A 13093-nucleotide genomic window follows, 5' to 3' on the forward strand; every position below is an offset into this window, starting at 1 on the left:
CGAGACCCAAAGTTCTGAGTAAATTAAGGAATCTGGTGAAGCACCCAGACTGCAGGGCCTGTGGAGATTCTCTCCCAGATTGAGGTACTATTTTTGTGCTCTCCCTCTGCCTCACTCCACAGCAGCAGTATGTTTGGGAGGGGAACTTTCATACACATCTGGTGCCTCAGTTTTTATGGTGCATTTCTGGGTCCCATGGGACTGTAACATCAGAAACTACCAATCAGGGATAGCAGGCTACCACCCCAGGGCATTGCACAAACAGCAACTGACACATATCCTCTCTCTCTGTGAAGAACCTGGTTCCTCGCCCTGGCTTCCCATCAGCCTGAAGCTTGAGGCTGGTGCAGATGCTGGGATGCTGACAGGTCTTGGCACACCTCCAACAACTGGGAGCTATCAAAAATAAAACAGGTTGCTTGAGCAATCACAATGGTTCAAGAGATACCAAGAACTGGGGTGAAGTTGAACTCTAAGTTTCATCTCCTACATGCCACTCCCTCAAGAGGTAGCTGCTTCATCTGATATGCAGAAACACAGAGTCCAGCAAAGTGAGGAGACAGAGGAACACAACTCAAATTAAAGGACAAGATAAAAACTCAGAAAAAAATAAGAGATAGAAGCTTCCTACTACTGAACAATGCTATCTCCATCTTCTTTCTTCTGACTTTATCATTGGGCAGAAGGAGCTGGCTCACTTATTCTGATGAAAAATGATTCAGGCTCAGGCAGCTCCTTTCCTTAGAGTAGACAAAGGCCCCCAAGGATCTGCTGCTTTTTCTATGTCCCCCAGCAGATCCCTAGCAAAATGGTAGATGTCTATTAGAAGACCAGTAGCCAGAGCCACATAATGGCTGGTCCTCTTGTCCAGGAGAGGCAGGACATGCCAGAATGGAGCCAGTAGGACTTTGGGTTCAAAGGCATCAGCAGGTGGATGAGAGCCATTCTAGGAAATCCAGAGCCTCAAGGTCCTATTCAGTGGCAGGACATGAGGAGAAGCCATGGGGGTGTTCTATAACCTGGCCTAGGATTTGGGAGCCAGGGGAAAACTGCCCCAGGCAGAGACTTCCTGAAGAGACTCCCTCAGTCATTGAGGAAAAGTCTAGGAATCTGAGGTGGGGAAATAGTCCCAAGGAAGTAGCCAGACTCTGAGCTTCCCAAGGCAGAGAGGTCAGCAGAAGCAATGTGGCACCAGGAATTCTCCTGCTGACTCCTCAGCTTTTATAATTCCATCCCTCTTCACAGCTTCCCACCAAACAGGACAGGAGGTCTGTGCCAGCTCCACAGAGTCCTGGGGCCAAGCCCATTACTGACCATGGGGCTGAATCGCTAAGTGACCTAGAAGCAACAAGAAACCAATTACATCTGTGGGCAGATTAGGGAGCAGGGACCTGAGCCCAGGGAATACTTCTTCCACTCCTGAAGCTATCTGTGCTATGTGCTGATTGTCAAGCAGTTACACTCTGGGCTTCTCCTTGATGTAAATTTAAATTTATTTATACTCATGTTTGTAATATATTTCCATGCATTCTTGACTGACTGCAGGGACAGATCCTGCAACTCTCTTCACCACGCCCCAGCGCCCCTCCAATCACTCAGCGGTTGACACATACTTAAGTGTGTAGATGAATGCTTATGTTTAGTTTTTTCCAGGGGAAATTGTTTCAAAACCATCAACCAACAAATATTTATAGAATGCTATTTACCACTTCTATGTTCAGCTGCATGAAATAATGGAATTTCTTAAAAGCAAACCAGTCCTTGGGGTGATTCAATTGGTTTTGTTTTGTGACAAAGTTCTGGTTAGAAAAATGATTAGGGGCAGAGAGTAAGAGGATCTGAAGAGGTGAAGTCAGCAGAAAGGAAATGACAGTAATATTTGTATCTACATATTCTTGAAAGTTAAAAATAAAACATTTTAGAAAGCAATGATTATAAAATATTATGTACCTAGCATATAATGTATATGTACTAGGCATATTCATTCTTCATATACACTAAGCATTTAAGTTTTTTTTTAATGCATCAAGCTTTCTTAAGAATTATGCATTGTTGGGACATCTCAGTGGCTCAGCGGTTGAGCGTCTGCCTTTGGCCCAGGTCATGATCCTGGAGACCCAGGATCAAGTCCCACATCAGGCTGCCTGCATGGAGCCTGCTTCTCCCTCTGCCTGTGTCTCTGTCTCTGTGTGTGTGTGTCTCTCATGAGTAAATAAATAAAATCTAAAAAAAAAAAAAAAAAGAATTATGCATTGTCCTTTAAATCCTAACAATTTCACCAAGGTTTCCATTTGACAGAAGAGGGAATTTTGGCTCAGAGAGTTAAAACAACTCGCCCATGGTCAACCATCTAATAAATAAAACCTGTGATAGCATTTCTCAGAGCACCCTGGAACCACCAGGGATGGTTGTTTAAAATGCTGACAATAGAATTTCTTGAGTTTAGATCTGGAGACCCAGACTTTTACCAAATCCTCAAGTGATTTACATGCAGACAGAAGACAAAAACCAGTGAATTCGTCAATAAGGATTTACCACTCATTTCTTAGTAAGCTGCATGTATCAATAGACATGTTACCTAGATATCCATTTTCTAGAATCTATGCTCCACAAAAGCAGTGGCTGACATTAGAGAGGGGAAAAACAATCAGCCAATATATTCAACAATACTTCTATCTTGAATGCCAAATTATTTATCAGACTAATTGCCTAGATCAGGGTTAGAAAGCTATAGTCCTCAAAACAAATCCACTATGATGCCAGGTTCTGTAAATAAAGTTTCTTTCTATTACATAGTGTCTGTGGCTGCTTTCCCACCACTGTGGCAGAATTGATAGTTTCAACTGAGACTGTATGCCTACAAAGTCAAAAACATTCACTCTCTGACCTTTTATAGAAAAATTTGCTGACTTCCGCCCTAGGTCATGTTTTTAAGAAAGGTAGACTAAGCCAGGGTGTCTGTTGTAAAATTCAAGAGGGAGGAATTCAACATACTTATAGAAATGCAAATGTATATTAATTTTTTGATAAGGTGTACTTACTTCATTTTGTTTTAAACTATTTTTTTAGTATCAAAAAGTGGAATTTTGATTGGGTTTTTAAAGAGAAATAACATAGTTCCTATCAAATTTTTTAAAGTACATATTCTTCAGTCCAGCTGTCTTATTTCTAGGAATCCAATGGAAAACTCAGTCCATTGTAGTGGGAACACAGCTCCATCACTCCTCTCTTCCTCTTCTTCTCCCTCTCCCTCTCTCTTTCTCTCTTTCTTTCTCTCTCTCTCTCTCTCTCAGAGCATCTCTCTGTCTTTTTCACTGTCTGCCTCTCTCAGGTCCTCTGTCTACATAGTTCCCTGATGAACCATATTATTTGCTAATTCTCAGGGGGTAGTGAAAGAGAAAGAGAGAGAGAGAGGAAAGAGAGAGGCCAGCCTAGTGGGCTCCACCTTTGTGGAGGTAAAGTCATTATCTCTCATCCTCTTGAAGCCCAGTGAAGGGGTCTTGAGGGGTAACTTGTAAAATGAAGGAGTCTCAAGGGGGTAACTCATAAAGCCTGTAGTGCCTACAAGCAAAGTGACTCATTTTACAGTGGGATGTCCTAGGATGAAGCTCTCAGATTGAAGGGATATCAGAAATTCAGAAAGAAACATGGTTTATCATCATACTTGAGGACCAAACCTCCAAAACTTTGGGTCAAGCTTTGCTTGAAGCTAATCTACTTCTTGAAGCTTCAGTTACATGAGCTATCATGTTTCCTTTATCCCTTAAGTCAGCTTGAATCAGTTTTTCCTGGTACAATAACTCAAAGTATCCCTAACTGATACAGACTACAGTGTTGTAAATAGCACACCCCACAAAGTGTAATTGGCTGAGGGCAAAGCCAGTGAGGACACCTCCACCTAGTCTAACAGCTGGTTACCTCCATGGCCTGTTATGTATTCTTAGTAAGGCCATCTGCCTAGCAAGGTTGCATCAAAAAGGAAAATTCAGGATGTTGAAGACTAATTCTTGCATAAATCAGTAAGGCCCACTAAGAAAGAGATGAGCTCACTTTGAAATTGGCTTGTCTGATAGTGAGGGGGAAAAAATAGTTTTCTTAAGAAAAGCCCTTTTTTGCTTGCTGCCTGCATTCCAAGCTGATTTGCACACCAATGACCTGGAGCCTGCAAACTGGAAAAGCAGAATTCTCCACGGCAAGGTAATGTTAGCATGAGCAGAAATGCTAAGAAGGAAGACTAGGAGGAATGTAAAAGTAGGGTCCAGAAACAGCTGGATCCACCCTCTCTGCAGACCTCCCCCCCCTTTAAATAGTTATCTTGTGGACAAAATGAGCAATCAAGTTCTTGGAGAAGACACAGCTGGGATGCAGCCAGAGGCAGGGAGCTGATTACAGTGACCCCTGTGTCCATGGCATCATTTCAGCAACAGAGGGCACTGTGGGGACAGCAGTCAGTGGCCTGGGAGAGGGGGCGTGGCCGTTAAACGGGTGCCCAGTGTGACCGTGACCAGCGAAGCATCACTGTGCTATGAGACAGGCCTTCCGAACCAGCTTCTAGAAGTGACATTAGCTGACAGATTTTCTGCTTCTAATTAACCATTCAATAGAAGTGACCAAAACTGGATCAGAAGCCTTGAAAATTAGAAAGCAGCTGTATTGCCTCTGACATCTTAAGGCTGGCCAAAACAGCCTATGACTAAACCCAACAGTGATTCTCAAACTGACTGTGCATTACATCACTTTGGGGGTTTCAAAATTACTGATGCCCAGTCCCCACCTAACTAAACCTGAACTGAAAATCATAACTTTGGAGGTGATGTCCTGGCACTGGAGTGTTTAAGACTTTCCCAAATGATCTAATGTGAATTCAAGGTTGAAAAGCACTGCTCTGCCCTTAAGCCAATCCTTAGGCACCCACCTCCAACAAGAAATAGCCAGCCTCTATAAAAGTATTCACCCTCAGTGGGATTCTCAAATAAAATACAGGATTCCCAGTTAAATTTGAATTTCAGACACACAACAAAGGATTTTTATAAGTATATCCCAAATATTGCATGGGACATACTTATACTAAAAAATCACTTATTCTGTATCTTTATTTGCTAACTCTGTAGCTCCAAGCCTCACCTCAGATATAGTTATGGAGAATATTCTCCCAGAAAGCAGCACACAGAATACCTGAGAAGCTGTCCGGGGCTCTCAGCCAAGTGGCAGACATGGGGTCCTTGCCAGACTGCAGGCAGGTTTGCTAGACTGTCACTAACATAAGCATCCAAGCATTCAGAGTTTGCTAAACCCTCAAAAAATGTTAGCCATCATTCTGAGGAAAGCTTCACTTATGAAAATGAACTTGTGTGTATAAATTTGCATCACAGTATGCATCATCTGCATTCATTTAAGTAGAAAAATTTCCTAGATCGTATGAATTGTGACTTGCTGATAAAATAAAAGTGTGTCAGTTGCAACTTTCCAGGAAAGGATCTCCAGCAAGTGTCTAGCACCACTGTGATAGCTCTCTGTCCCTTTCTTGTGCTTTCTGATCCTCTTCAGATGTCTCTACTCTTCTCCCAGGATTCTCTCAGCCTATGGTTCTGATTAATTGGCAAAACAAAATCAGTGGAGTCATCACAAGGAAAAGGCTGGTTGACCTTCCATCTAAATCTAAGTGCCTTCAGTATTTTTAAAGGTAGTGATGGGCAAAAACCGTTCCATGAGCACTTGTTATTTGATATACATGATAACTGTTGGAAGAGAGAGCTAATCCTGCTGATAGACCCACATATTGAGTGTGAGGAGACCTAAAGGAGGGGCAGGTGAAGAGGATGCTATGAGAAGCCAGAGAAAGTATTTATTACATCACACAATTCAACAACGGAAATAAATTACAAAAGTTAAATAAGATACATAAACAAAAATGAAAGCTAAAGAGGGCTGCGAAGTATGGCTGGGATGAGGGTGGAGGTGGGACCCATAGAAGAGGTGCCCTCTGGACTTCCAAGGTCATCACGCTGGCTCAGGTGCCTGCTCCCCAGCTGTACATGGATGTAACGCCTTCCTCGTAGCTTCCAGGTCGCTCAGGCATTCAGCTCCAAGTTGGTGATATACTTCTGGACCCAGGCCTTCCCGGGGTCAGCACAGATCTGCTGGCCTCTTTTGGTTTGGAAGCTGTGGAGAGGCGTGGAAGGGTCACACACTGAGGAATCCGGCAGGGGAATCCTGGGCCCACTGTGACCCCTCCATCTTTCTCTGCCTCAGACCTCTCAGGGTATGTCCACATGTTCATAAGATGTACCTTCAATGTTGGGGTTCATAACCTTCTCTGTGTCTCATATGAGGCTCCACTCAGAAAGCCAACTTCCTGCTGTCCCCTCCACAGCAGAAGCAGTTCCTCCAGGATGGACTCCCCACAGGCATCAGAGCAGGTCAAAGAACATGACAGTGCCCTCGCCTGGTATCCTGTGCTCGGATGGGTCTCAGAAGGCTGAGTCCTCCAAAGGAGATGCCTCACCCCAGCCCTCCCATCTCCTTCCCCAGGAAGATTGGGCCTTACATGACACCGGGCTTGGAGCACTGGCTGCTGGTCTCATAATAGTCCACCACAAATTTTCGAGGAATCTGCCGGGAGATATAGGAGAAGCAGCAGGAGGTCGGAGTGTCAGCACCAACTGAGGGAAACAGGACAGAAAGATCCTAAGTCACTATTCAGAAGAAAGGGCAAGCCAGCCACTCCCTGAGGGTCAGGAAGAACTGGGAGGAGAGAGCCCTGCACAGAGGTGGGGATGTGGAGACACAGCAATCCTGAAGGAAGCTGGCATTTCTTCTTTTCCTCGACGTTTTTATTTCTGTGTCTCTCTTTCAGAGTTTGTCCTTTTCTGTCTGTCTTGGTTTGGAGGGGTCTCCATGTCTCCCCACTGGGAATTTAGCTTTCTGGATGAACTATTCCCTTTCTGGAGTAACTACTCCCTCCCACTGGGCAGTTCCATCTGGAATTCATGAGGGGAGCAAAGGCCACGCTCCTGGGAGCCAGTTGGACACAGATTCTACCTCTTTTCAAAATCCCAGTTGGGCATCCATTTTTCCATCCTTACAATGGGCCTTCCTCCCACTCTCTCCCAGAGCTGAACGACAGAATGGCTAAACACCATGGGAGAGAAAACCGTCCTCAGGAAATAGTCTCTGAAATCTCTCTGAAGTTCTCTACTTGGAGGGGCTCAGGCACAAGACTTTGGCATTGTGGTCCAAGCCATGGCCAGAGAGGAGAACACAAGGCAAAAGAAAGAAGGGAGAACAGACTCACAAGTGGAAGAGCAGGTCTGGGAACAGAGCGCAGCGATGAGAAGCAGGACAGCCAGGGCAGCCGTGGAGACCTCCATGGTGCTGGGCAACAGAAGTGAGCTCAAGAGGTGGCCCAAGTGGGGCTAGAACTGGGGACGTGAGGCTGCTACCTCCTTCTGGGGTCTAAGCCATGTCCTCTCTTTACAGGCAGCCTCAGGGCAATAGAAGATAGAAAGTTGAGGAAACCAAGGAGGGATATTTAAAATCACTGGTGTTAGTGTCATGCTGTGAGTTGCATAAGGCAGGCGAGATTGGGGTCGCCGCAAAAGTTCAGGCTATTTGCAACAATGGCTCAGTTGCCTATTTGAGGGGGAACTGGTTTCTACAGTGAGAGGAGGTGAGATGCTGGTGTGACCCGGTTAGCTGGTGCCTTCTCACAAGAGCAGGTCTGAGACCAAGCATTTCTGCCGCAGAGCCTTCTGATATGCTCCCCAGCTGTTCAAATGGCATCGAGGCGACACAGATGATAATGCCATGGAGTCTTGAGGAGCATACCCCAAGCTGACACACACCCCGAGTGCAGAAAGCAGAATTGGGGAAGCACCCCAGCTACTCAAGGGGCGAGACTGAGACGGGCTTTTCAGACTTCGGCTCCATCATCAAACACGAATCCCTGCTGTATGCTGTGCGGTGTCCATGCCTGGCAATGAGCTCTTTTGATGGTCATGTCAGCTTTTGATTGCTGAGGCATCCATTTCAAAGACGTATCGCCAGCGATACTGCTAGATAAAGAGCCAGGCTGCCTCACCCATAAATTTCCCCTTTGAGAAAGGCCTGAGTAACCTCTACAACTGGCTGCTTGAGCGACTCTGCTTTTCCTTTCTGCGTTCTAATTTCTGTTCATATGTTTAACATTTACCAACAGTAAACTCACAAAGCCCCAGGCACCCTACACTTCACCCCAGTAAAGGCAGAATGCCAGGTCTATGCTCTCCCTCTCTCACTACCGGTGACCTCACTGGATGGCTCTCTCAGGCATGCCATGTACCCCTTGTATTTTAAAATTTCCCTGACAGTTGCTGCTGAGGTGCAAGCCTCACAATCATAATAAGAACCACAAAGGCCAGTGGGGTCACAACATTGGCTCCAGTCCGGGAAATGTCTGGGGGGCTTACCACAAGCAGTGCCTACCCTGGGCGTTTCACAGAATCACTATCAAAGGGCTGAGACCCACACAAAACAGCTGGTTCCTGGGTTAGTCGGGCTAACTGGAGGCTAATGTCAATGATGACCTTTAAACGGTTGTTACCCTTTGACCAACAAAGTACTCTGCCAGGGGTCTATCCTATGGGTAGAATGAGAAAGATGAAAAAAGTTGTATGCATGATGGTGTTTGTCACAGCTTACTTGTAACAATTTTAAAAGGACCTACGGGATACCTGGGTGGCTTGGTCGGTTGAGCATTGGACTTGATCTCAGCTCAGGTCCTGATCTCAGGGTCATGAGTTCCAGCCCTATGTTGGGCCTCATGCTGGGCATGGAGCCTACTTAAAAAAAAAAAAAAAAAAAAAAAAAGACCTACAAAAGAAATGAGTAATTTTTTTAAAAAGTGAAAAAACAAAAGTAAAATTTATTAAAATTAATACAATTAAATCAATTATGGTATATTTACCTCTTGTAACAATAATTAGCCCTTAAAAACTGAGAAGGTGAAGAAATTTTCAAAGGAAGTCCTTGTTCCTCAAATCCTAGAACATTTCCTGTTCCCTTATTACAAAGTCAAGATGGCATTTCCAGGGTTTGACTGGTAACTCAATGACATCATCAAGGACTCTTCTTAAACTGTTTCCCCATCCCCCAACATTTTGTTGGCTTTTCTTTAGGGGATTTGTCACTTCATGGTTACAAAATGGCTGCTGCTGCTCAGGCATCAAGTCTTTACAAAGTCTTCTCCACAGGCACAGAAGAGAGTCTCATAATAGAGAAAAAGCAACATTACTAGTGTTTTCAATTCAAATTGGTTTTTTTAATTTGACTTGTAATGTGAACTATAGATTACCCCCCAAAAGTAGCAAAAGCTACTTTTGTTTTATTTTTATTTGTTTTTAAAGATTTTATCGATTCATTCATGAGAGACGCAGAGGGAGATGCAGGCTCCCTTCGAGGAGCCCGATGTAGAACTCCATTCCAGGACCCCAGGATCAGGACCTGAGCCAAAGGCAGATGCTCAGCCACTGAGCCACCCAGGTGCCCAAAAGCTACTTTTATTTAAGTAATCTCTACACCCAATGTGGAGTTCAAACTCACACCCCCGAGATCAAGAGTTGCATGCTCTTCCACCTGAGCCAGCCAGGCACCCCTGCAAAAGCTAATTTTAAAAATACATAAAATAGAAAAGATTAAAACTTACTTTATTTCTGAAAACTAGGTAAGCAGCAGGAGAAATGCCAGTAAGGATGTGAGTGGTTTGCTTCTACATTCTTCCTGTCTCATTGTGGCATATGTGAATTCTGAAGCATAATTTGAGTAAAATTTCTTTCCTGGAAGGTAGGAAAAATGTTGCTACCCAAAAACCTAACCACTATTAACATTTTGGTTTATTTCTTTCAAGCGCATCTTTTTCTAGTCTTATGATAGTTCTATTTCCTTACTTGCTTTCTTACTTCTTTTTACTGTATGTCTGGGGGTGGAGGGGCATTACTGTAAACAGGATATGAATGTAATTTCGTATTTCTATTATTTACACTTACCATTGGAAGACTTTCCAGATAGTTCCAGTATTTTTAAGAGCTGACTAATTTATCCAACCATGGTCCTGGTCCATCAACATGATCATGTACTATTATAGCACATTTGGACCAGTTCTAGTTTTAATTTAGTTTTCAATTATTTTATAAATAAACTGTACCAAACATCTACATCCATAAAACTTTCATAAGTGAGATTATTTCTATAGGATATTTTCCCAGCTATTGGCTTTCAGGGCCCAAAAGTAAGGATACTTAAGGCTCCCAATCTATATAGATACCCCATACCCAATATGTGTTCATTTTTATTCCCTATTGTGAAACTCAGTGGTGGCATGTGATAGAGACATGTGAAGATTTGGTGAATGAAACAGTGACTAAAAAGCAGATTTTGTCACTCTTGCTGTACGTTCCCCAATTCCATTCCGTCCACCTGGGTCCAGATCAGATATAGATTGGGCTACTCAGGACTTGGTGGCATCATTATGTACATCACATCTGTACAGTAAAAACACCAGTGAAAAACATTCGATGTGTCTGCTTTGTGGATGGGAAAGAGAATGGTGTAGTTCATAGTCAGATCTGTTTTGGTAGAAGGAACCAGCTATGTCTGGTCCCCTGGTAACAACTCCTGGTTTCCCCCTCACTAGTTAATCATTTCCTTAGAAGCATTCTGATCAACATGATCTCATGGTCCTTTTCACCCAGGGTGTGGTTTAAGTGTGACTCGTGTGCCCAGGATGCTAAAGCATCACCACAGGTGTCAGCCTATGTGGTTAGAAGAGCTGTAGCAGAGCATCAGATCTGCTCTGTGGGAGGATTCATTAATCTTCAGATTTCTCCATGCACTTAGAGCTCCAACAGAAACATCATCTCACCTCCTGCCACTGTCCAAAACGTTCCCACACAATCTGTCCCAACAAGTAAGCAAATGAGCTATTCTTGTGTACACCGAACCTTCATGTGTAACCCAAGGCACCCCAGCATATGAGACTGATAGGTGTCATATGTGACTCATAACATGACACCATGCAACAGCTTCTCCTCTGGCCATCCTAGCCTCTGGCTCCCCATGCTCCAGAGTTGCCTATAAAGGGACAAGGAGTGGTTCGGACCCCAGAAGGATATAGACAGCAGTGAATGCCCAGTCCTACCTTGGCTTTGCCCACACTCCTCCACACCCAACATTATTAAGGTCTCTACAGCTGCCCTTGTCAACCATCTCCTCACATGTCCCTCAGTTCATGGTCTTGTCCATACCACAAGACTCTCAACACTTATCCTTTCTTATTCCACATCTTGTTAGAGATGTGTCTCAATGCTCTGGACAGATGCTTAAACTATGCTCTGGACAGATGCCTAAACTATATCACCTCTGTCCAATAGCTAGAGAGTCTCTAAATGAAAGCAAAGAACTTCACAGAAGGTTTCAGAATGTTCTAGGTTGTCTCCCAAGAAGTTTTATCTGTCCTAATCTCTGGATCTGAGAGGCAGAGGAAGGCTAGGTAACACCCACTTGTAGCTGGGAAAATTGAGGCCTGACTCTGTCTTTAACAAGATGCAGATCCAGGTCTATTTGGTTCCTAGGATGAGCCAAATGGCAGGTTTCCCTCCATTCTCCCAAGGAGCTCCACTCTTTGGGTGACTTACAGAAGATGAGGTCTTCAGGAAAAAAACTCTGTAGACCAGATGAAATTTCCCCAAAAGAGGTGAAACAAGGGCCCATGGGTCCAATAACCATACTTCCTTTTCCCCCCCTAAGAATATAAATCATTTAATATTGTTAATTTTAGGAGATCCCGGGTGGCTCAGTTGGTTAAGCATCTGCCTTCAGCTCGGGTCATGATCCCAGGATTCTGGGATCAAGCTCTGCCTCAGGTTCCGTGCTCATCAGAGAGTCTGCTTCTCCTTTTCCCACTCCCCCCACTCCTGCTTGTGCTCTCTCTATACATAACCCAAATAAATAAATAAAATATTTTTAAAAGATACTGTTAAGTTTATAGCAAAATAAAACAAGCTATGATCTGCAAAAATAATTTTAAAAGCTTACAGAGAAAATATTATTGCCTAACATTTATCATCTTTAAGTTACAGGTCAAAAGTTTTGTGTGTTATTATCATTTTAAAACACACAGTAAAGGGGTTCCTGGGTGGCTCAGCGGTTGAGGATCTGCCTTTAGCTCAGGGTGTGATCCCGGGATCCTAGGATAGAGTCCCGCCTCGGGGTCCTTACAGGGAGCCTGCTTCTCCCTCTGCCTGTGTCTCTGCTTCTCTCTGTGTGTCTCTCATGAATAGATGAATAAATAAATCTTGAAAAAAAAAACAGCCCCCCTCCACACACACATACACAGTAAAGACCGGTCAGAAGCAAGGTCACTGTTCCTCCTGCAGAGACAAGGATCCCGTCTCAGGGAATAGTCCTCCTCCTTTAGAACATACAACCCACTCAGGATCCACAGTGATACTTCCTCAAGAGGGAGCTAGAGACTGAGAATAAGACAGAGATTCAAAACAAAAATTTGAGATAAATGAGAAATAGTTCCCTTCATTCCTTTTGTGCCTTATTCTGAAGCTCTGAGCAATGACACATCCATCAACCTCCCAGTGGGCCCCTCAGAGGTGGAAGAAGTTGACCTGGCTTTTCTCAGACACTTGATTGCTGCTCCCTCATGCTGAGATTAGACACCACATTGTTAACTGCTTTTTCTCTTCTTTCCCTCCAGATCTGTCCCAGGTTTGTTGATAATCATGATGACACTGACCACCAGCATTCCCCTCCCCGTGTAATGTCAGAGTCATTCCTTCTGTATTACACTGAGTGAAAGAAGTCAATCAGAGAAAGACAAACATATGGTCTCATTCATTTGGGGAATATAAAAAATAGTGAAAGGGAATAAAGGGGAAAGGAGAGAAAATGAGTGAAAATATCAGTGAGGGTGATAGAATATGAGAGACTCCTAACTCTGGGAAATGAACAAGGGGTGGTGGAAAGGGAGGTGGGCGGAGGGTTGGGGTGCCTGGGTGACGGGCACTGAGGGGGGCACTTGACAGGATGAGCACTGGGTGATATGCTA

General features: G+C 44.1%; 1 protein-coding gene across 1 annotated transcript; it reads right to left on the reverse strand.

Moving 5' to 3' along the window:
• Window positions 1–5820: 5820 nt before the first annotated feature.
• On the reverse strand, window positions 5821–7469 carry LOC480600 (chemokine (C-C motif) ligand 3). Its single transcript, NM_001253735.1, is given in 3 exon segments — window positions 5821–6162; window positions 6548–6662; window positions 7295–7469. Coding segments are annotated over 3 exon segments (282 nt in total). The 5' UTR covers window positions 7371–7469; the 3' UTR covers window positions 5821–6071.
• Window positions 7470–13093: the final 5624 nt, after the last annotated feature.

The sequence above is a fragment of the Canis lupus genome, chromosome 9, assembly GCF_011100685.1.
Source record: "Canis lupus familiaris isolate Mischka breed German Shepherd chromosome 9, alternate assembly UU_Cfam_GSD_1.0, whole genome shotgun sequence".
NCBI classification, from domain to species: Eukaryota; Metazoa; Chordata; class Mammalia; order Carnivora; family Canidae; genus Canis; species Canis lupus.